Source organism: Coturnix japonica, chromosome 1 (assembly GCF_054131305.1).
Source record: "Coturnix japonica strain WE chromosome 1, WE-NBRP24, whole genome shotgun sequence".
Classification (NCBI taxonomy): domain Eukaryota; kingdom Metazoa; phylum Chordata; class Aves; order Galliformes; family Phasianidae; genus Coturnix; species Coturnix japonica.
In genome coordinates, this window is record NC_140663.1 from 55,585,664 (window position 1) to 55,609,393 (window position 23,730).

Here is a 23,730-nt window from a genome sequence, read left to right on the forward strand (position 1 = left end):
TTTCTTGTTCCTGGTTGGCACTTGGTAGCCTGTTCTGCTGCAGTGATAGAAGTAGGTATCGTAGAATGTGGTCATATCATAGAATGGTTTGTGTTGGAAGGGATCTCAAATTTACCCAGTTCTAACTCTCTTCCATTGCCGTGCTGCCACCAGGTAGTTCAGGCTGCCCAGGGCCACATCATACCCAGCCCTCGGCACGTCCAGGGATGGGGCACCCACAGCTTCTCTGGGCAGCTGTGCCAGGGCCTGACTGCCCTCTTGGTAAAGAATTTCCTCATGACATATATTCTAATTCTTACCTCTTTTAGTTTAAAATCATTCCCCCTTGTCCAGCTGCTGTCAGATCATGTAATATGTCATTGTCCATCATTTTTTTAAGTATACTGTAAGAACTGAGCATACTTCACACAGACAATGGGGCACCTCTTCTGTTTAAAACAGGTTGCTTTAGGTACCTGTGGTGTGAGTGCATTGCTACTCAGCAGAATGCCATTCTGCCATCTTACACAACCTTGTATGTTGGATGAGTCCACCATAGTATGACCTGGCAGAACTTCAGTGAAGCCTGTTTTTGAAAAGAAAGGAGTGTTTTTAGTCTTGTTTCTTTTTCACATGGGCATACCTATGTTTACAGCTTTCAACAGCTTAAATTAGTAGTTGCTCGTGTAAGTGCCGGAAGCAGCAGAAATGTTTGAATATTCTTTCATTCTCTTTAAACTGTGAGTGTAGAAATAATGGTTCTCAAAGCTAATGTTGTCCCATGCAGCTTATGTACTTCAGTTCAAGGAGCAGGAACTCGCGTCTCTTCCCTTGCACTCAGTTCTCTAATCCTGTTGTTTCATGTCCAGCCGTTGGTTGCCACATGCTGACATGAAGTATGTTGTGTAATTACAAGGAGGGATTCTCATTAATGCCCTGTGATGTATTGAGCACTGATGTGCTATTCGTTGATGGAAGGAACTGGAAGCAATACAAATCTTAGTAATAAGAAACAAATTAAGAATTTAAAGTGCTCGTGATAATTAAATGTATTAGAGTACAAAAGGTGTATTTGTTCTCAATTTTTAGCAGTTGTGAAGGTCTTCTTTTGCTGCCTCGGGTATTTTGAATCTGAGTTAAGACTGTTATATTTTCCTTGGTATTGGCTTAGATGTAGCTCCTATCTCAGGAATTTTTGAGACTGCTGCAGTAGAATAGATTGCGTGTGCTGGTGCTGCAGATAATTAAAACTGAAGGTCTGGTTGTGCTTGAATACATTTTTCTTAGCGTTGACTTTTCCAGTTTTTTTATGCTCTTCCATGTTTAAATAATGAGAATTCCTGCAGTTAAACCGTAATGGTCTCACTTTTGACCATTTTCATTATTTTAGGATGGTCTTGCAGATACTTAACAAAATGCCCAGTCTCAGTCATAGCTCTTTCTACTGTAGGCCCGGAGGAGCTCTATTCCATATTCCTCCTTCAAGCATCTGGAATGACCATCACGTGAGCGACCTTGTTCATTTCGTATCTGAAGCTCAAAATTAGGTGTTGCTCAGGATCTTGCCCAAGACAAGTTTTGAATATCTAAAATAATAATAATAAAAATCATATGATTTTAAAAGTTGGAAAAGGCAGTAAGATTATTTCATCCTAGTGTCATCCCATCCCCTCCATACCCACTATCCCTGTCCCTCAGTGCTACATCCACGTGTTTCTTGAACATCTCCAGGGACGGTGACTCCACGACCTGCCTGGGCAGCCTGTGCCAGTAATTCATTTCTTTTTCAGAGAGGAAACACTTCCTACAGCCTGATGGATACTACCCAGTTGCTGTGACCCCATGTTTTGCTTCTTTGCCACTCTCTGCATGAATTTCCATTTCTCACCTGAGGTTTTCCTCAGTCACAGGTTGTGACCATTGACACCAACTGTCCTTTTCCATTGCACCTCTAAAATACTGTCTTCTGTATCATCCTATCATCCCTCCACACAGTAGAGGTAGAGGTAGGCAAGTAACTTTCTGCTTCTAGGTCTTAAGACTCATGGTTTGTTTTTCTTTTTAATTGAGAGAGAACAGTACAAAACATTAAAGAAATGTAAATAAATGGGATGAATATAACACAACGAAGTGTTTTGCCAGAGAAGAATACTGTTTCCTGCACAGCCTGAGACCAGACCTCAGAACCTTCCCAGTACTGAGGCTCAGTAAGCTCAAAGCTTTCAGGTAGTCCGAGAGGTAGGTAGCGTCATATGTGTAAGTAGTTCTGTTCATGTAATCCTTTGGAATGTGACCGTTACTTTTAAAGATTGCACAGACTTGTATTTTGACAATAATTTACTTTTTTCTGCTTTGCTTATGATCCACAATTCTGTCTGTTTAGTAACTTGCTCTGGCACAAAGTTTTTGCATTTGGTTGATTTTGTTTCTAACGGAACGTAAGTAGAGCATTCACTGTATTCTTCCAGACTTTCAGAATGTCCTTCTATGAGTTCTACTGAATGATTTCATTTCTAATGATGCTCTCGCTTTCGTGGCTGTTACTGGACCTATTTACTGCTATTTTTCTGAAGCTGCTGTTTGTGAGTTACTCGATATATAATCACCATTGCTTTGACTCCTCTTCTGTCCCTATAGTTCTCTGAGTGTGTCCCATGCACGACGAAGTTTGGATGCCCATGCACTAGACCATGTCTGTAAGCACCACACGAGTGCTCTCTTGAATACCTCCAAGGAGCAGCATTGCGCACATGGCATTAGCTGCAGTGTTTTTATTCTGAAGAAGACATTCTCAGTAGCGTATTGTTTTTTTAAAGAAATATATTTAACGATTTAAACTGGAGTGTAAGCCCCACTAGAGGTGCCGTGGGGGTGGCCTCTTGCAGGGCTGTGGAGCCCGCTGTGTGCTGCCTGCCCTCCTCTTCTTGGGGCGCCGTGGCCCCCCATCAGAGCGCTTGGTGCTCTGTCCTGGAGCGGAGCGGCTGCAGTCGCAGTGCTGGGCGCTGGGTCCTGCTGCCTCGTGTCCCGGCTCCTGGTGGGGCTGCTGCTGCTGCTCCCCGGGGCTGGGTGCGGCACGGAGCTCAGCAGCAGCCGTGTGAAGGGCTCCGCTGGATGTGCCGGGGAGCTCGTCGGCGTTGGGACCCTGGGAACTGCTGGAGGGTGCGGCGCTGGGGGTGAGGGTTGTGTGTGGGGAGGAAGCCGCGGGGCTGTCCTCCTGCCCCCGTGCAGTGCTCTCGTGGTCGAGGCCCCGCATCCTCCAAGCCTCGTGGCCGCAGCAGCTGATGATGCTGTCGATGAGCCAGTGGATGATCGGCACGGCAACGGGTCCCACGCTGGGCTCTATGCAGCGCACCATGGCATCCCTGTCCAGCCCCAGCTGACACAGGCAGCATAGGAACAGGCTCTCGGTGGACCTGACCTGCCACCACTGGATCCCAGGGATGGCGGAGAGCTTGTGGTGCAGGCCGGGCAGCACAGGGTCGAGGATGTGGCGTCGCTCCCTGAACACTGCCGCCCACTCCTGCGGCTGGAGGCCGCCCGCTCTCGCCCTCATCTCTGGCCCTGCAGCCCTCTGCTGCGGTGGCAGCTGCGCAGAGGATGGAGCGTGTGCCGCAGTGCCGTTGGTGCTGCTGCGGTGGAAGCGGGCAGGGACCGGCACTCTGGGTGGGGAGACAAGACACTCCATGTAGTCTTCATCATCTCCCCACAGGCAGACCTTGATGGTCCTCATGTCTGTCCTGCAGAGCGGGCAGCTGGCTTTCAGCATGGCCCAGCGCTGGATGCAGCCGAGGCAAAACTGATGGTTGCATGGTGTTGCATACGCAACGTCCCATCGTGCCTCACGACAGACGGGACACGTCCATGCCTCCTCTGCGGCCATGGTTTTTGTCGTGCTGCACGTGAGGAGAGTGTTCAGAGGCAAACTGCCCTCCTCCACCGGTGCTGTAGTGCTGGTGTCACGCACTGCAAGAGGAAGAGAGGTCACAGTCACTCATGGTCCCAGTGTTTGCTGAGGACTGGCCCCATTTCCTCAGCAGGAATCCCTCCTGGCCTTACGGCTGAGTTGTCTCATGCTCCTCCACCAGTATTGGGCCAGGCACCCCAGGGGATTTGTCCCTGCCACACCACTCACCTCTGCCGCTGTGGGCACGTCCCGTGGGGCCCTGGCTGCCTGCACTGGGCAGGGCCAGGGAAACACGAACGATGCTGTGAGGACGGGCACTGGGAACTGCTAGAAGCAGCCACAGGCACGGTGAAGAAACATTTCCTACAGCCTGACGGATACTACACAGTTGCTGTGACGCCATTTTTTGCTTCTATGTCACTCTCAGCATGAATTTCCTCAGTCACAGGTTGTGACCATTGACACCAACTGTCCTTTTCCAATGCACCTGAAATGATGTCTTTTCTATCATTCCTCCACACAGCAGAAGTGTGTAAGTAACTTTCCGCATCTATGTCTAAGACTCATGCCTTTTTTTTTTTTCATTTTAATTGAGAGAGAACAGTACAAAACATTAAAGCAATGTAAATAAATTGGTTGAATGTAAACACAACAAAGTGTTTTGCCAGAGAAGAATACTGTTTCCTGCACAACTTGAGACCAAACCTCATAATCTTTTTAGTACTGAGGCTCAGCAAGCTCAAAGCTTTCAGGTAGTCCGAGAGGTAGGTAGCCTCAGATGCATAAGTAGTTCTGTTCTTCTAGTTATGTATAGGATTGTGAAGGTTACTTTTAAAGATTGCACAGACTTGTATTTCAGTAATAATTTGCTTTTTTCTGCTTCGCTTATGATCCACATCTCTCTCCATTTAATAATGTGCTCTGGCACAAAGTTTATGCATTTGGTTGATTTTCTTTATAGTGGAGTGTAGGTAGAGCATTCACGAAACTACCAACTAAGCATGAACAGCAGTGTTTAGGTCATAGAATTGAAATTTGTTTTCCTTTTAATTATATTAGAGCAATACTTCTGTATACGTGAATAGAGTCCATGATATCCATGAAGAGCTCTGGAAGGTCCTTTTGGTGGTCAAGGGTGATGTGTTTCTCGTAGTCTCTTATGACCAGTCTCAACATGGCTCCGTTTTTACCATCAGGTGGTTCAACGTGTGGTGGTTGTTTTTTTGTATCACGTTTGCTAAACTTTCTGTCATGAAGGTTCCTGCTTTTGTTCAGCTTGGACTCCAGTTTCTCTGCAAACCAGTATCGGTATAGCCATATGACTTAAGCTCTTACTTGCTCTAGAGGCATGATCTTATCTGGCACTTGGAGTAAGCACCTGGCCTGCAGTGGTGCTGTGTGAAACAGGTGTGCGTACAGTTGTGACACTGTTGTTATTTTGTCCGTTGTGCTTTGGTTGCTGTCTTTAAAACAATCTTTTTAGTAAATGTGTCTTAAAAAAGTGGTTTTGTTAGTCGTATACATTGACCATATAATATATTTGGTATGTGGCCCAAGAGAAATGCTGTTCCCTCAGTGTGTGCCAGGCATGGCAAAGGTTGGATGCCCATGCACTAGACCATGTCCCTAAGCAACACACGGATGCTCTCTTGAATACCTCATGGATGCAGCAAAAGTGTTTTGGTTAATGAGAAGACTTTCATAGTAGGGTATGATTTTTAAAGCAATATATTTAGTGATTTAGAATGGAGTGTAAGCCCCACTAGAGGCGCCGTGTGGGTGGCCTCTTGCAGGGCTGTGGAGCCCGCTGTGTGCTGCCTGCCCTCCTCTTCTTGGGGCGCCGTGGCCCCCCATCAGAGCGCTTGGTGCTCCGTCCTGGAGCGGAGCGGCTGCAGTCGCAGTGCTGGGCGCTGGGTCCTGCTGCCTCGTGTCCCGGCTCCTGGTGGGGCTGCTGCTGCTGCTCCCCGGGGCTGGGTGCGGCACGGAGCTCAGCAGCAGCCGTGTGAAGGGCTCCGCTGGATGTGCCGGGGAGCTCGTCGGCGTTGGGACCCTGGGAACTGCTGGAGGGTGCGGCGCTGGGGGTGAGGGTTGTGTGTGGGGAGGAAGCCGCGGGGCTGTCCTCCTGCCCCCGTGCAGTGCTCTCGTGGTCGAGGCCCCGCATCCTCCAAGCCTCGTGGCCGCAGCAGCTGATGATGCTGTCGATGAGCCAGTGGATGATCGGCACGGCAACGGTTCCCACGCTGGGCTCTATGCAGCGCACCATGGCATCCCTGTCCAGCCCCAGCTGACACAGGCAGCATAGGAACAGGCTCTCGGTGGACCTGACCTGCCACCACTGGATGCCAGGGATGGCGGAGAGCTTGTGGTGCAGGCCGGGCAGCACAGGGTCGAGGATGTGGCGTCGCTCCCTGAACACTGCCGCCCACTCCTGCGGCTGGAGGCCGCCCGCTCTCGCCCTCATCTCTGGCCCTGCAGCCCTCTGCTGTGGTGGCAGCTGCGCAGAGGATGGAGCGTGTGCCGCAGTGCCGTTGGTGCTGCTGCGGTGGAAGCGGGCAGGGACCGGCACTCTGGGTGGGGAGACAAGACACTCCATGTAGTCTTCATCATCTCCCCACAGGCAGACCTTGATGGTCCTCATGTCTGTCCTGCAGAGCGGGCAGCTGGCTTTCAGCATGGCCCAGCGCTGGATGCAGCCGAGGCAGAACTGATGGTTGCATGGTGTTGCATACGCAACGTCCCATCGTGCCTCACGACAGATGGGACACGTCCATGCCTCAGCTGCGGCCATGGTTTTTGCCATGCTGCACGTGAGGAGAGTGTTCAGAGGCAAACTGCTCTCCTCCACCGGTGCTGTAGTGCTGGTGTCACGCACTGCAAGAGGAAGAGAGGTCACAGTCACTCACGGTCCCGGGGTTTTCTGAACAAAGGCCCTGTTTTCTCAGCAGGAATCCCTCCTGGCCTAGTGGCTGGGCTGTCTCGTGCTCCCCCGCCAGTATTGGGCCAGGCACCCCAGGGGATTTGTCCCTGCCACACCACTCACCTCTGCCGCTGTGGGCACGTCCTGTGGGGCCCTGGCTGCCTGCACTGGGCAGGGCCAGGGAAACACGAACGATGCTGTGAGGACGGGCACTGGGAACTGCTAGAAGCAGCCACAGGCACGGCCCAGCACAGCCAAATCCTTGATCGCCTTCCAGACCTCACAGAACCGCTCAGTAGGAAGCCAGGAACAAGCCAGACTGAGCCAGGCCCTGCTGGCGCACCTATAGAAGCAGTGACTTGCATGGAGTCACAATCCGTTGCCCTGTGATATCCCAGCCTGTGTGCTTGGTGACATCACTGGGGTTGAAAGGACCTCCGAGGTCATCAAGTCCAACCGTTAACCCAGCTCTGTCAGGTCTACCACGAACGCAGGCATGTCGAATCATGGCCTGGACTGCTTGTGGTGTGACATCTTTTGACTGCTAACTTTTAACTTCATTCTGTGATTTTTAGTCATGTTTTCATGAGGGAAACACATTTTTTTACTTGTATAAGTGTATTATTTATTTTTTGTGTGTCCTAAGGTATAATTGTTTAAAATTTCCTTCTGAAAAGTAACTCTAGAGTTGGGCAAGCTGCTCGTGCTTCTGGAGGCGTTATGAAAGGGCAAATTGGCCCTTGTTTTACTGCGTTCTCTCAGTTGTCTGATTTCTGCTGGCTTACACTCATTCTGTCATAGATTTCCTTCACCCACTTGCACACTCACTCACTTGTAAGGACCAGGCATATATGTGTGTTGGTGGAGAAGTGAGCATCACGTGGGACTGGGGATACCAGTACTGAGTTCACATCATGTATCTTGAGATCTTATTAACTGGGATTGGCAAACTGGCTTTTGTATGTGTTAGGAATGAAGGGCGTGTTTGATAGCGTACCTCACCATTTTGTTTTGTTCCTTGTTAATGTTAGGTAAAAGTCCTGACTGTATTTTGAGAGTAATATTTTTTTTCTTCCATTCCTTTATTTTTTATTATTTTTTTTTTTTAATGTATATTGAGCCATAGTCCTTCTATCTGCAGCAGACACTGATAGAGGGTTTCTCCACTGCTTATTTTATTCACGTGCATGGAGTATTCTCTTCTAAAACACAGGTCTCTCTTTCCTTGCTGCATCCAACTTCCTTTGACACATCCCAGGCAGTGACTTTTATATGGAAAGCATGTTCTTCCTTAGAGTCCTGGCAGTTTTATTTCTTTAAAACAACCCCATACCAACCAGCCTTCCGCAACACTGGAAATGAAGGAAAAAAAACCACTTTCTCTGTCACTAATCTGTGTTTCTTTTGATGATATTTCTATTGGTCTTAACGGTATATTTGTAATAGTTGTAGTTTGATCTGGTGGTATTGTGAACTCTTTAAGGTGCCTGCATAGACTCTGGTGCAAGTTTTTACATCATATGGTTCATTAATATTCATCTTGTTAATAGAAATAATTTTATTGTTGGTCTGACTCATTTTAAATGGAGCTGCTTTTAAATTACTGGTGTAAAACTAATTAGTTGTGTTGTAGATAAGTGATGCTCTTTGTTGCAAGCTTCCCTTTTCTTGTATTTTCTGTGCCTGGAGGGAATTCTTAGGAAGGGAATTTAAATCCTCATCTCGAGTGCTGTTGATGACAATTAAATGGAAATTCTTGTTCAATCTGCTTTTACTGGATTGCTGATGAACAGTGGAGGACAGTACTGAGCTTCATTTTCATGATAGTGCTTTCTTTATGTTGTCTGTAAATGTTTCCTGACACACTTAAGAATAATTTCATTCCTTATTAAAAAAAAAAAAAAAGATAATAATGGAATAGTATGGCTGCCTGCAGCCTCATACTGTGGCATATTGATTTAAATCAGCACAGTGTGTACTGGCACTGTGAAAGGATGGCTGTGCCTGTAGCCTGTAGCTGAGTTGAATGTAAATGCTGTTTAGACCAGGACTTTCAGAAGGTTTTGCTGATTGTTAACTAGTATATGAATTTCAGCTGGCCTGTAGACATCTATGGTGTGCATGTTTTTACCTGAAGCTTCCCTGGGGAAAAGGCTGTAAATTGTTTGCCTTTGTGCTACAGTCCTGCATCTGTAGCAGCCAGTATCTCTGTCTGTTAAGTGAACAGCAGGAGACATGCAATCTACATAAAGATTTAATCTAAACTATGGATGGTTAGCGGCATCGGACTTTCCCACTTTATTAGCAGGTGGATATAATGTGATGCTGGTCAACCCATCAGTCACTTCTGCAAAGACATCATTATTTTTTCTTTACATTGCAAAGCTGCCAACACACAAGTCAGGTTTAGGTTCATGGAGGGCACAGCTGCATACCAGCTGATTTTGAAGAGCCTTTTTAGCTGCTCCATCTCTATGCTTTGCTATGTTTGGCATAGAGAAAATCCCAGTATAGGCCTCTCTCTGCAACCACTGGCTCCTCAGCAAAAAAAAAAAGTTACAGAATCTTGAGCTTTGGTTAATGAATGGTGAAGAAAGATCTAAAATATATAGAAAGCTTAAAAGAGTTTTTTTATTTTCAGTAACCCCAGGAAGGCTTCTCTAGAAAAGATTTCCATCTGTGTTGTCATACTGAAGTTTGCCTTCAAAACATGCTGCCCTCTTGGATAATCCCAGCCTTCTTTCCCCTTGCTTTTGTGTTAGGGATGCGGAAATAACTGATACATAATGCATTCCGCTTTGCAGCAAGTTAGCAGCTGAAACAGGTAATCATTTGAACAAGTTCAATGCTACTGCATTATGTAACAGAGAAACTACATTAAGTGTCACAGTCATACAGGTAGGATGCTGCTCATCCTGATAGCAGTCATTTTTTGTTGCACCTCTTTATGGTGTTTTGATCAGTAGGATTTTTCTACTGCTCTTTTATAAATCTTTGCCCATTTTATTTATTTCATGCCAGTTTGCTTCTGTCGGTGGCATTTCCTTCTAGAATTGTCCTGAGTTCAGTCGCAGATGATTTTTTCCTCAGGCCTTTCTCTGTAATTAGACTGACCTCTTTCCTGTGTACATCCACTGCCACTGTCCTTTATAATGCACTCAAATGTTGAACATTGCTTAAATCTCATCGTTTCATAGTTGTCAGTGCTCAAATTTTAGGAAGTCTCAATTCTCCATATATACATAGTACAATTACATAATACAGTTTACAGGCCTGAGTGTTTAATGGCATCTTGTAGCTCAAGTTTTATGATGATCTTGAAATAAGTGAATCTCCTAACTTAGTCAGTGGCATCCTTTCAAGCAAGGTCTTGAGAACTGTAATGGGAATGGTGTGATATGAAATTCAGACTGTTAGGGTAGTCTTTGTCAGAATAAGTGTGGAACTAGCTGAAAAATACAAAAAATAGGCAACTGTGCAAAAAACTGTTGCTGTATGGCTTGACTTAGAAGGAAGGAATCTTGTGGATGTATACAATGGGCATGCTGGGAAAACTGAAACTTTCTGTCATTGCATATAGACCATGAAGAACAGAAGCAGGAATTGAATTAAAAGACATCTTGCATTATTCTCCATGCTGCATGGATTTGCATAATTTCCATTGATATGTAAAGAGAACTGTGCTTTCTTCCTTTTCATCCTCAAACTTTTAACGTATTGACAGCAATTTTATAAATAAACGGGATGATATAATATACAGTAATGTTCCATATGGGTTTCGTAGGAAAAATTTGATGCAATGAAATGATTTACCGTAAGTAAAAGAACAAATGGAGAGTTCTGATACTGTGCAAATAGAATACTGTGAATTTGCTGATCTTCTGGGAAGCTCATGTGTTTTTGGCAGTCATTTGTGCTATCCGTCTTTTAGGAATAAAGGTTTATTCCATGTTATTCCATGAGATTACAGGAAAAAAACTGGAGAACAATACCTGGTTAATTGCTGGTCTTTCTATTTCTCTGAGGCTCTATATGCTAATAGGAAAGCGTCCACTGTGCTACTACAAACATATACCAAAGAAATGTTTTGATTTTCATGTATAGAATATGATTAAATAGTAGTCTAGATAAATCTTTTGCTATCCTAAGTTCTGTTGGTGCCCTGAGCAGTTTAGTAAATGGAGCAGAAGATTTTATTTACTTTATTTTCTCAAATCAAAATGGAACGTGGCCCAAAATAAAGCCAAGTAGAATTTCTGAGAACTACATATCCAGCCACCTTCCTCAGTATCTGTATTCTTTACCATTCTTAGACATTACAGGTACTAATGTACACACTCACACTAAATTTGAGGAAAATGTAGTATGTATATGAAAGGCCATAATTGATGTGGTTTTTATCCATATGTTTTATTTTAACTGTAGCCCACTGTTAGAAGGAGCTCCAGCTCCCATTTCTTCATGAGCTTCTCTATCCCTGGCAGTCTTATATTCTGTTCTGTGTATTGGTTTTTCCCTTTGATACATGTCCTTTGCATTTGTCCTGAAGGGTATCTATTATACTGGAACTTTTTGCTTAGGTCTCAAATTAGGAACAGTGAGCCACTGAATATCATCATATTTTGTAAGATAAAATTTATTAGCGGTGTTCCTGAAAGCCTTCCTATATTTACAGACAGGGTGACTGAACCAGTGTTTAACAGTTTCATTAAATTCAGTTTCATGTTATTGGGAAAATCCTATTCAGCAAATTGCTGATGCTTGCTATTTCAGTCACTTGCAGTCTTTGGAGAAGACAGCTGGGTTAATACATTATTGAATATTTTTAGAATCCTTTAATGCTGAGTTCACAGGAATCTCCAAGTAGACTTAAAAGCAGCAAAGTTTTTTGAACAGTTTTGCTTTGAAGTTTCTAAGGGGCTGCTGCAGTGCCAGTAAAACTTAGTTCTGAAGGCTATAAATAACAATAAAACAATGATTTCCACTGGCAAGTAGATCCTAATGATGGGAAGGCAAAGGAGGCCACTGGGTACAGCAGGTACAAATGTGTACTAAACATTATGGTTTAATGGATCTGGGCAGAAGTTAGGGGTTCAGGAAGAATTTTCCTCTGAATGAACAGATACTAGAGTGACTTACGAGACATAATACCTCCTGCATTGGAAAAAAAGCCCAAACCTTTCAGTGCAAATACATTTTCTTTGAGTTAAGATAGATGAGGGACCTTTTTCCTGTGCTGGGCTAAATCCAGGATATAAGATGCCTTGTTTTATTTTTTGAAATTGCCAGTTAGACCGTATGGTTCAAAGTTACAAGAAGCCTTTTTATTCGTATTATGAGGTCAGCTGCTCTCAGAAAAGAACACAGAAGATGGAAAATGCTTTAGAAACTTGGAAAGATTTGGAGTTGTTTGGATGCTTTAAAACAAAACATAGAATCATTGAATTGCTCAGGTTGGAAAAGACCTTAAAAATCGAGTCCAACCACAGCCTAACAATACTAGCCTAACTCTTAACAGTCCTCCACTAAATCATGTCCGTGAACATCACATCCAAACCATTTTTAAACACATCCCATGATTTATTTTGCAGAGTGGGAGAAGAAAGGAATTGACGAATACCGATTGGCCTCATTTAGAAGAGTTAAAATAGGCAGTAATTAACAGCTAGTTAGCTGTACACCATCTTGATCTCAGTGGTGGCTGCCTGGATAGGGGCCATAAATCCATACTGCAAATGAGAACTGCTTCAAGATGCTTCATTTAGCTAAATGAGATGGTAGCCCTCAGCTGCTAGGAAGCTGCGAAGGTGGTATTTATTAGGTCAGAGATTGGTACTCACCAATCTATTTCATTCCCTCTGGCTATGCAGGTGCTCATTATTGTTGACAACTTTTTTAGAGAGCTTCAGTAGTTTAATAGTGTGCTCTGTTTTCCTCTGGTAGGCATTTGGACAGTCTTTCTCGATTCACCGCAAAGTGGCTGAAGATGGGGAAACACGAGAAGAGACGCTCCTCCAGGAATCTGCATCAAAAGAAGCTTATTACCTGGGGAAGATTTTGGAGATGCAGAATGAGCTGAAGCAGAGCAAGGCTGTGGTTACCAACGTTCAGGCAGAGAATGAGAGACTCACTGCTATCGTCCAAGACTTGAAAGAGGTAAATGGGTGTGTGTGAGGAGCAAGGGAGTGATTTTCTTGGAGTTTCTTGCACTGATTGTTACTGAATCATGAAAATGCTACAGGATGTGAAAAATATTCACCTTCCTGGCAGTCTGTGATCCTCCTGCAGGCCTGCCAGCTTGAGGGAGCTGTGGCTTAGAAAAGGAAAAAAAAAGAACTCTCATTATGATTTTTAAAGAACAAAACTCACTTCAGGCAGCTATAATTTTATAAGTACTCTTAGCATTTTGCTTTGTATTTTACAATGCCTACATGAAAGTGCAATTTATGTAACTTTTTCTTAAAAAAAACCCTTCTGACATTCATACAATTACTTTTTTTTTTTTCTCACCACCTGTACTGTTACTCAGGTATTTTTTGAGTTGCTTGCATTAGATAAAGCTTTCAACAATCTTCTTAAAAATCAAAATGCACGCTTGCTCGCGTTCAGAAAACTGACAACGCTGCACACTTTTATTTATCTGCTTTTGCATGCATACATCCACTCGTTCAAATCTTGATTGTTCTATGCATACCTGCTACAGTTTCAGTTCTCTACGCAAAGCAGCCAAGTGCTTGGGGGAAGTCAGTACTTGGTAGTAGCCCCATATCTTCCCTGCTTCCCTCATGAATACTTGGATATGAAGGCTCCCTGCTATCCAGCTGCAAGAAAAGACCTTTCTTGGGTGATTTTGAAGGACTCTTCCTATATGTGGACTTAAGGAAGATCACGTTTTCTATAGCTGAGTTGAGTGTCATTCTTTTTACTTACAGTAACCCCTTGGACAGGATCCCTTACTCTAGGTTTAAAGATTATTGCACACAAAAGGGTGAAGCATTCTTATTTAATTGTTGCACTGAACTTGCACATAATACAAGTTGGACTTCAGTAAGAAATAAATGCATGCTATTTATTTCCAATATTCAAGTGAACCACGTGATTATAGTTGCTGTCTCAGTGGTTAGCAAGTAATAAGAAGGAAAATCAAGTTTATACTCATCCTAAAATCAAATCCTAAAAGATCTGTATGTGTAGCTCATTACATGTTTACCCATGCTTGGGTAAAGCTCACAGGAGAGCAGAATCCTTTTAACCTGGGTTCAGTCACAAACAACCAAGTCAGAGGATATGTGTTTGTCTTTGTACTTGTTTCCTTCCTCAGGGGTCTCCTCAGGTTCCTTCAAACACAGAACTCCCATTTTCTGACACAGTTATTGATCTATAATTTATTCAGAATGCAGTTTCAATACCTCTCCTCCCTAGAATATTGATTGTCCTCATCTCTTTGGAGATAATAGCAACCCTTAGTGTGGGAGCAGCTGCAGTTGTTTCCTGTTCTAATGCTAAACAGAAACAAGCCCTGGTAGTTAATTAAAGTGTGGAGAAGTAATTTGCTTGGATTTAAAACAGGCTGATAGACTATTCATTTATTTATGATATTGGACTACAAGTATAAATCCTTTACTGTGTGGAACTTTGTATTTCATGGGGCTACAGTCAGTGTATTCAAACAGAAGTGAGATTAGTGTCTTCACTTCATGACTGGGCTAACACCAGACACTGTTGATGATTAATTATTTCAATATGGTAGTATATAGAAGGTGATTGATACCGCCATGGGCTGTTAGGCATCCTGTCACACTGGATTACACTTGTATCTCACCTTGTGCTCAGGAGTCTGATCCTTGTACCAAGCTCAGTCCAATCAGGTAAATCCTACGTCAGTAACATCCAAGTGGCCACAGTAAGGAGGTGCCCTTCTGAAATATGTCTGCTTAGTTCTGGGTACTGCTGACAAGCAGTGCATAGCTTACTTCAAGTTTTGATAGCACTAAGATGGGAAAAAAACAACAAACAAACAAACAAACAAACACCCCAAAAAACATTGATTTAAATGTCTGGTGCATTTTGGTGTGAAGACAGTCAATAGAAGATGCCACAGGATGATAGCTACAATAAGAAAGTAATTTGTCTCTTTAACAAGTTCATTTGACAGTTTAATTGGAGGAAAATAGGAAAGAAAAGTGGGCTTTATGTAAGCAGCCCTACTGAGTGCTGGAAAGATAGATTCTGGATTTAAGTTATTTGACTGTATTCAGTCTTCCTCTCCATGCCTCCAGCCTTCTCCCATCTCTAGTCTGTCCTGGGAATTCTCTTTTAAAGATGTTCGGCTTCCTGATTTTGCTAAGAAATTCATAATTATTTGAAAGCCTGTGAGCATTTTCTGAGCTGTTACAATACACTCACATAAATGCTGATAGCTTTTAGGAATCTTGGGAATTCCATAGCCCTGGAGTTTAAAAATTCATGCATGTTTGCAAGTATGTGCTACGTAGTCACAGCTGTTGTCTGCAGGGCAGCTTGACCTGCATCCCTCCTGTTATAATAGACTCGAGTCCCTGGGGATCCTTCATCTCATTCTCAGAAAGCAAACAAACTGATTTCAGTGCTCATCATTAGGAAAAAGGCATGTTTTGGAAAAACAAAAGTATCTGTTTTACACTGAGGATGGAGAATGAACGAAGGATCTGTGTACCCAGACGGCTTTTTAGATCCATGTTAAAATGATCAGAAGAGTAAAACACTGGCGGTATTATTTATGACTTAATAAAACTCCCTCCCAAGAGTTTTGGATCAAAATATTATCTCCTAGGCAAATAAAATATGCGCCTTGGGAACTAGGTAGATTTTTTTTTTTTCATTCTTTTCTCCCACCAGCACGTCAGATATGTAAGTAGAATGCTATTTGGAGATTGTTACAACTGTCATAAGCTGAACCAGAAAATAGGCTGATGCCAGTCAGAGACCAGATTTCATGTATTTTGTGTGCTGTATAACTTAGGGCGGATGGCCTCTTTGTGTGGAGAGATCAGCAGGGTTATTTGCCCATTTAACCTTTTCCAGCTGCATATGCAGTTCCTCTCCTTGTTCAAAAGGCCAAAGGAAAAAACTCGTAGAAGCATATTTTACAAATATGATCTCTTCTCATTTTCCAGTGGTTGCTTTCATTTATTTAAAAACAGTATGTTTACTTACAGTCAAGAGATGAGGGACTGTTTCTTCCATTTCTGCCACTGTGAGGTCTTTCTTTATAAGCATAACTCTGTAGGTGAATAGCAAGGATGAAATCACTTTCACAATCACAACCTACTGACAGAGGTGGCCACACTAGCAGAAATGTTGCAGCTCAGAGTCTAGAGCAGAAAGCTCTTGCAATGAAATCATGTCCCTATTCTGTAAGGAGGCTGAATGCCTTGGAGCTGCGTGTCAGCCTCAAAATTGGTGGAAACTGGAAAGGAAAATGCATGAGGGAAGCAGGGGAAGCTGTAAAAAAAAGATGCTTATACAGTGTGAATTTTGCAGGTGTTATGAGACTAAGATTAGGATATGTGTGAGGTGGTAGATTAATGCTTTTGTGCTTGAAGAGTCTAGCTTGAAGAGATGCTGCTCAGCTCTTCCCAGCACTCTTGCATTCATGAAACGAGACTAGTGAAAAAGAGAAGAAATATCCTATATACGTGGGGAACTGAAGAGTTAAACCTCATAGTCTGTGGTGCTAAATGTCACTGCAGCAGCTGCTGGGCTTGCAGAAAGAAATCAGCACTTGGGTACCTGCAATCCAAGAGATAACAGATGAACAGGGGGGTTTGTTATGGCACTGTTAATGAGCCATGGCAACAATATACATCTGGGCTTCTGGACAGCCAAAAAAAAAAAAAAAAGGGATAAGAGCAGTGGAAAGCAGATAGGGAGAAAAAGCAAATTGATGAGGGATTGTGTGCTGAAACCAAGTAAAAAAAAATATCTTAGATTAAGTTGTGTAGCCCCTCTGCCCTTGAAATCAATAGCAAAAAGTTTTATTCACTTTGGTGGTACAAAGATCTTGTACTTCCTACTAATCAGTGAGAGCATGAGAGTAATGGCTTGGACTCTGAGGGGAATATGTATATGATATGAAGCGTCAGCACTTGTTCTGGGTGAGTTATTGCAAGAAATCTCTCTGCTGGCTTATAGCCATTTTATAAATGCAGCTTCATGCTAGTGGTTACACCTGCATTCTGAAACATATGTACACGAGAAATGGGAAAAGTTATATTTTATATTAAATGCAACTCCAAAAAATTGATAGCAGGCTATTTCAGTTTAAAAAATGATACTTTTTCAGTTGGAAGAATCGGAAGAACTTAAGTTTTTCTCTCATTCGTGACAACCCAAAGTAGAGCTTAAAAACTTTTTATGCCAACACACATCTAGTAAATACCCACACTGTGTTCTTTTGTTGCTGAAGGCTTAGACTATGACAGGAGTTGTTGTACGTAGCGCTTCCTGCTTAATTCAGGATGTAGTTACGTCCAGAATAGATCCCTCGTCCTGGAGGCTCCTTCTGTAAGTAGATACCTTGGTTTCCATCTGTAGAATTTTCTGCCCACCTAGTGGTCTGTTTGAGTCAAGTCCAGGAACACCTCTTTCTTGAACTCAAGTCTGCTACAACTCTTTTGCTGGACACTGAAAACTTGCTGTAGGATCTCCCAAGGAGATGTTTCCCCATCTGACCTCATCCCAGGGTATTGTTAGCGCTGACCTAATTGGAGGAGAGAGAGTGCCAGCAACATCCTATACTTGGGTTCCATGACAGGACAAGGGGAGATATAGATTGGGTATAAGACAAAATGGTGGAACATATATAAGACAATAAGGTGGAACAAGTTGCCCAGAAAGGTGGTGGATGCCCCATCCCTGGAGGCACTCAGGGTCAGGCTGGACAGGGCTCTGAGCAACCTGATCTACCTGTGGGCATCCCTGTTCACCGCAGGGGGGTTGGATGACATAGCCTGTAAATGTCCCTTCCAACTCAGTGATGATTTTTTGACTGCTGCAAGGTTTGGGACTCAGGTATCTTCTCTGACTGAGAGAATATGAATCCATTTCTCCCTCTGAAGAAAATGCTTCAGCATTCAGTGTCAGACTATTTTTGGGGTGAGATTCCTTTAGGTGAAACTGTTCCATTTTGTTGAGGGGATGGTACTTTGTGGGTCAGAGTGAGCAAGCTTGTAATGAATGACTGTCGCCTAAGGGCTACACCCACTCAGCTGGGAATAGGGAACTAGTTCTAGTCTCTTTTTCAATTAATGTTTAATAAGAAATACTTGAATATTAATTGAAGCATGGACCAGAACCCCAGTCTCTCCTTTGTGAGGTTGGACGAAGGTAGCTGCAGATAGCAAATGAGGTAACTTTCTCCAACTCTCTGTTGAATAAAGCTGGAAAAGGTAAGCAAGTCCAAGAGAGGATCACTGCCATGAACTGTATGGAGATACTAGACACTGCAGTGTCCTTCATGAGCTCACCTGGCTTCCTCCTGGTGTGATCCAGTACTTCCCAGTGGCTGCCTCCACAGAGCCATCCTGCTGAAGGACAGTAGTTTCTTTTGGCACTTTCACTGATGAACTAAAGCTGGCATTATAAATTTATTTATCAACTACCAACATTATGCAGGTATTTGCAGCAATGGCTTCATTTCTAGAGAAGAAAAAAGAAATAGTTGTGAAGTATTCAGTGCACCTATCTATCACTAATGGTGTCTTCATCTTAATGCATCTCCGTGCAGACACTGCTTTTTGCAAAGAAGCTGCAGAAATGTGATGCAAGAGCAGGCTATGGAGATTGCTATAGAGGTTAGAGCAGGGAGTGACAGAGAAATAACAGAACTGTTTATCTTGTCAGGACAGCTCACTTGTCATAATTTAGGATAGTATTAGCATAGTCTTTATAACTATCTATATTTACATTCCTTTGGTTTAGGAAGTTTTCTTCAATTGAACTGGCTCTAAGTTAGGCTTAAAATATAAATTTATTATTTGCCAACTGGTGGGTACTTTGCTCTCTCTTCTTTCTGGAAAAGTTTACTGAAGGGAGATTTTCCAGCTTGCTGGTACCTAGCCACCCTCATAAATTCTTCTCCCTCCTTTGATGGAAGTGCTAATGTTTTAGCAAATTTTTCAGCTTCTTGAGACTAAACAAAACAAAACGTGTTGTTTCCTTCAGCTTTCAGAAGTTCTGTTCAGATAGGATGAGAGGTAACGACTTTACGTTGCATTAGGGAGGTTCAGGTTGGATACTGGGGATATTAGGCTCCCTTTTTCCAGGGAGGTTGTGGATGCCCTGTCCCTGGTGTTCAAGGTGTTCAAGGCCAGGTTGGATGGGACCCTGGGCAACCTGATCTAGTAAATGTGTATGTTTGGTGGCCCTGCCAGGCAGGGGGGTTGGAACTTCATGATCCTTGAGGTCCCTTCCAATCTGGGTCATTCTGTGATTCTGTGATACAGTCTGCAGAAACTCAGCAGTGTATGTTTGTGAGGCAGGCTGGATGGGGCAGAGCTGTGGATTTCATCTTCACTGGTGTTTGCTAACAAAGGTTTTTTTTTTTTTTTTAGCTAATTCTGACCTAGTTTGTGAAGCAGTTTTCTAAGGGCATTGTTTTGCAGACTTGGATACTGATACTCATTACTTTTTCAATTACTGTCTCTGTTCTCAGAACTTTACTGAACTTCTTTCTGAAAAGACACAAAATGGCTTTCTTTAGCTTGGAGACAGAAAATAAATCAGGCTGTGAATTGTAATCCTACCAAACCTCTTCTGGTGCTGTGAGACAAATACCCTAATAAGCTGATAGTTTATGTCTCAAAAGAGCTCAAAACATAGGCATCAAAACCTGTCCAGGCCTGATTAGCTTGTGTTGACCGCTCCAGAGTACCCTTATCAACTGATAAAGGTTTAATTATGAATCTACCATTCTGTTTCATCTACTTCCTAGTTATCACTAAACACTTCCTTGTGGTTCTTGTTTCACATGTATGCCAACAAACCACTCTCTCTAGCAAGTGAAACCCAAGGTGGCCTTGTAAGATTTGCTTTCATATTTCCTGAAATGTGGTTTATTGTCCTGTAATTACTCATAAATTTGCCATGTTTGAAAGCGTGTACTCCTCATGAGCAAAAAGTACAATAAAATAGGAAGGTTACCAGTGCAGGATAAATACATTTTGCTGTGATGCTCTTTTCTAGGGGTGATCCTCAGCTCATTGTTCTGCTGGTTTCACATCCAGATATAGCTGCAATCTACTCAAACCAGATTTGGTTGCTGTGTTTCCTGTTAATGAGCCCGGAACAATGACTTAGGATGCAAACTTGTGATCTGACACATGCATGACACTATTTTCTTTGGCACTGTTCGGGCATTTAGCTCTTCTGTGAATAAAAGAGTCAAACAATGGACAGTAGGGAGGTCAAAAAAAGGCCAGGCGGGATAATAGAGCATTACCAAGGGACTGTTGCATAAACACAGAGTGCCTTGTTACAAACACTCTAATTCCCAATTTCCTTCAGAAAGGGTCTTTTACAAGGCCTCAAATAGAAAATGAAAGAGGGTGTACCTTCAGCTGTGCTCCATAATCTCTAGGCACTGATTAATCAAGTCAGGACCGGGCAGTGAACTGTTCTTACATAAGGTCTGGTGAAATAATGACCTCTTATTTGTGCTGAGGTAGCATCTGAAAGCCTTTTGTGTACCCCCATGGACAAGGTACTCTGTGAGAATACGCAGAGAAAACAGAGGTAGAGGCCAGAGGTAAATGTGTTTAAAAAGTAGTTGGACAAACTTTATAGAGAAGGGGATTGTCAGTGCTTACTATACCTGAAGGTCCAGGACTAGTGCACAGCTGGGAAATTTCCTCAACCCCATGATGCTGGGGAAGATGCCAGGAAAATGTATCATATAGTGTCCCCATTTCTTGTGTCTTAGGCTCATGTGAGTGGTCACTGCTGAAGGCAGAATATCAGAGTAGCAGTGTGCAGCTGTTTTGTGCATCCTTGTTTTGTTTCACTTTTAATATATTACTTTGCTGAATTGTTTTTGTTTCTGGACATTTCTCGTATGAGCTGCTTATGCTGAATCAGTCTTTTCAGTATTAATTTTCCGGTTATGAATAATTTGGGCTCTAGCCTATTCAGGTGGTGTGGAGTAAGAGATTTTGGCAGCATTAGGATTAGCTGCATTGCCAGTTTTTAAAAATCCTTGCAATGTGATGTAAACCCTTCAGAAGCAATAGCCCAGAAGCACTGCTGATCTCTACCTTGTGACTTCATTCATTTGCCTGGGATTAAGTGAGAAGGAAGGAATACTCAAGTTGCCAAACTTCCTAAAGCTCAAGGCCAATGGCTTAAGCTTTGCTTGAGATTAACTCAGCAGGAGAAGGAGAAACTTGCCCAAAGTCTTCACCCTTTGGGTGCATCAGTAAGTCGAGCATAAGTCTCAGTAACAATAAAGAATATTAAACAAGGAAAGAAAATAATTTTGCTGTCCCTTCTCCAGTTAATTCCCTTTAGTGATAATATCCTGAGCAGTTTCCAATCTCACAAAAAGGAGAAAAAGAGTTAAAGCTTCTCTGAGAGACGGACGCTGTTCTTCGCAGCCCTTCAGTGTTAAAACTTAAGTGCCTGGCAACTGCCGAATGCTTTATGCCTTAAGGACTCCTTGGGGTTATACCCACAGTAAATGTGATGGATTCCCAGCCATCAGTGCACAAACAGTGCAGTCACATTTCTTTTCTCCTGGGAGCCCCATGTGCACTGTAGCTCTGCCTGGTTTAACCTCCTGCTGTTGACTTTCTCCCCTTCACTGCATACAGATATATATCTGTTCTCCTAGTCTGCTTTCTCCATAGCTTTTGATACTGCTCATGATTAAGAAGTACAGAACTGGGGTGGTTGATTCAGAGATGAGATCTACCAAGCAAATTCAGAATAGCTTCCAGTCTCCTTTGGAGCTGTTGTTAGTACTTAGACCTGGAGAGAAACTCATCATGCTGATCACATGTGGACAGCAATTACCAGCTGGGGCACACTGCTTCCACATCTGCTCTTAATTGTTCAAAACCCCTATTTATTTTCAGTGTTTTTTTTTCTTGTCCTTTAATCAATACTGATTTATTTTTTAAGGGTTTCTCCTGAGACTTACTAGGTAATTTTGGGAAATGCTATTTACCTTTTCCTAGGGAAATGTCTTAAGATGTCAGGGCAGAGAGCATTAATATTAACCTTACCCTGGGGCTGGATGATCTGTTGGATGTAGAGTGAGGCTGAGCATGATGTACCTAATAGAAATATTTGGATAATTGATGACTAGTAATTACTTCCTTGGCAAAAACAGTACAAAACAAAACAACCTCCCCCCAAAAAAACATCAATAAAACAAACAAAACAAACACACAGAAGCAAAGTCTACGAGACTCTGAAAAATATGAGAAAGGTGGGTGATTATATTGTCTGTGCTCTGTATGGTGGCATCTTCTATTTTGTATTCACTCAGCTTACATTATAGGAAATGGAACTCTGCCCTATGCAGCAACATGATGCCATCTTTGAGCATGGTCCTCTGTGGAGTAGGTTCTTGTGCTCAGATCTCTCTTCTGCCTTAAGCCCCCAAACTCATTACTAGTTTGGCACTGGTATGAATTGTTAATAAGATCTTGGCTTTCACTATGCGTGCTAATTGTGCTTTCTGCAAGGAACTCGGTTCTCGAGGGGAAAAATGTGAGAAAGATGACAGGGCAGTGAACAGCCAGAAGCTCAAATATGCCCCTTCTTTCTCTCCCTTTGCCCTTATTATAGTATATGAGACAAGCTGGTTATTTTTAGTCATTCTCAGCAGTTAGTGCCAGTCAGCATCCAGGAGGAGGGCAGTGAGTCAGGCAGAGGTCAGACAGTGTTATCACCCTTTCATTGTGATGGTCAAATCCACTTTTAAGCTTCAGGATTGAGAGAAATGCACTTTTGCTGGCAAATGTTTTAGATGTGTACGTGCAGATGCTCATACATAATCAGAGCTTGTCTGCTGCTGTGACATGATTGTTTTAAAAACACATCAGATAGGTAGAAATAGACATGAGTGCAATTTTTGTCTTTGGTGCTCATTCATTCTGGCTGGTGGGCATTTGGCTCTTTCAGCCAAATGTGTCTTGAAGGCATCATAATAGATACATGGTTTTCATGTTGGTGGCAGGTCAGGATGTCTGCTCTGATTCTGGCTGTGAACTGTATGTGAGGAATTGCTGTGGCATTACGGTGTCAGCATCAAAGTGGGGCGGGTTAAAAATGGGCCATGTCTTGTGCATAGGCTCAAAGGCAATGCAACACAGAGTTATGGCTAATGATACAGGGTAATTTCTATTTGTTGCCTATATTCCTTCCTGTCTCATTTTAGGAAGGGAAACAGCAACACAACAGCAGTAAAAAGATATCACATTATGGGTTTTTTCTTAGTAGCCATACTTGATTGAAAATGCACAGACAAAGTTCTGGTCAATATGGAGAAAGGAAAATGGATCTTTGCTAAATGGCTTTGCTCAAGTGGTATGCTCATGTATCTGCAGCTCTCAACTGAGGCATGCACAGATCTGGTAACAGATGAGAAAAGAAGGGAGTTAAGAGAGGAAGATCTAAATGATATGTATATATTGGTTTGGGTTTCTGAGTAACTACAAATATATCAAACAGAGAAATTCAGTATTTCGGCCTATATCAAGTCATCAGCAAGGTTCCACAAATTCATTCTGGCTTGGTTTGCTCCTGAAAACTGTCAGAAGAAGGATGGCTTGAGTTTGTTGTCCAGGTCTTCAAATGTAGACCTGCAGGCTTCAAATACAGAGCTACAGACACTTCACAAGATGGGAACTTTCAGTTCACAAAAAGATGTAAGCATGTTTTGAAGCAG

At 43.0% G+C, this 23,730-nt stretch overlaps 3 protein-coding genes across 13 annotated transcripts in view; 1 reads left to right on the top strand and 2 right to left on the bottom strand.

The window, feature by feature from the left end:
* The window catches only part of BICD1 (BICD cargo adaptor 1), a 157,665-nt gene that overhangs the window by 74,537 nt on the left and 59,398 nt on the right, over nt 1-23,730 (top strand). For all 11 annotated transcript variants that reach the window (XR_014943786.1, XR_014943784.1, XM_015866227.2 and 8 more), the window contains exon 2: nt 12,744-12,956. Coding sequence is in view for 9 of the 11 variants with exons in the window: in XM_015866227.2 (XP_015721713.1) it covers nt 12,744-12,956 (213 nt within the window). In the remaining 2 variants the exon portion in view is untranslated. The remainder of the gene's footprint in view (nt 1-12,743; nt 12,957-23,730) is intronic.
* On the bottom strand, nt 2,834-3,859 carry LOC146762430 (uncharacterized). The gene has a single exon (XM_085536783.1). It carries the CDS (start codon nt 3,857-3,859, stop codon nt 2,834-2,836), a length of 1,026 nt encoding a protein of 341 aa, XP_085392909.1.
* On the bottom strand, nt 4,459-7,126 carry LOC146762431 (uncharacterized). Its single transcript, XM_085541010.1, has one exon. It carries the CDS (start codon nt 6,681-6,683, stop codon nt 5,646-5,648), a length of 1,038 nt encoding a protein of 345 aa, XP_085397136.1. The 5' UTR covers nt 6,684-7,126; the 3' UTR covers nt 4,459-5,645.

What these genes read in the sequence shown, in the direction of transcription:
- LOC146762430 (XM_085536783.1), bottom strand. Translation starts at nt 3,859, where the DNA reads ATGGCCGCAGAGGAGGCATGGACGTGTCCCGTCTGTCGTGAGGCACGA.
- LOC146762431 (XM_085541010.1), bottom strand. Translation starts at nt 6,683, where the DNA reads ATGGCAAAAACCATGGCCGCAGCTGAGGCATGGACGTGTCCCATCTGT.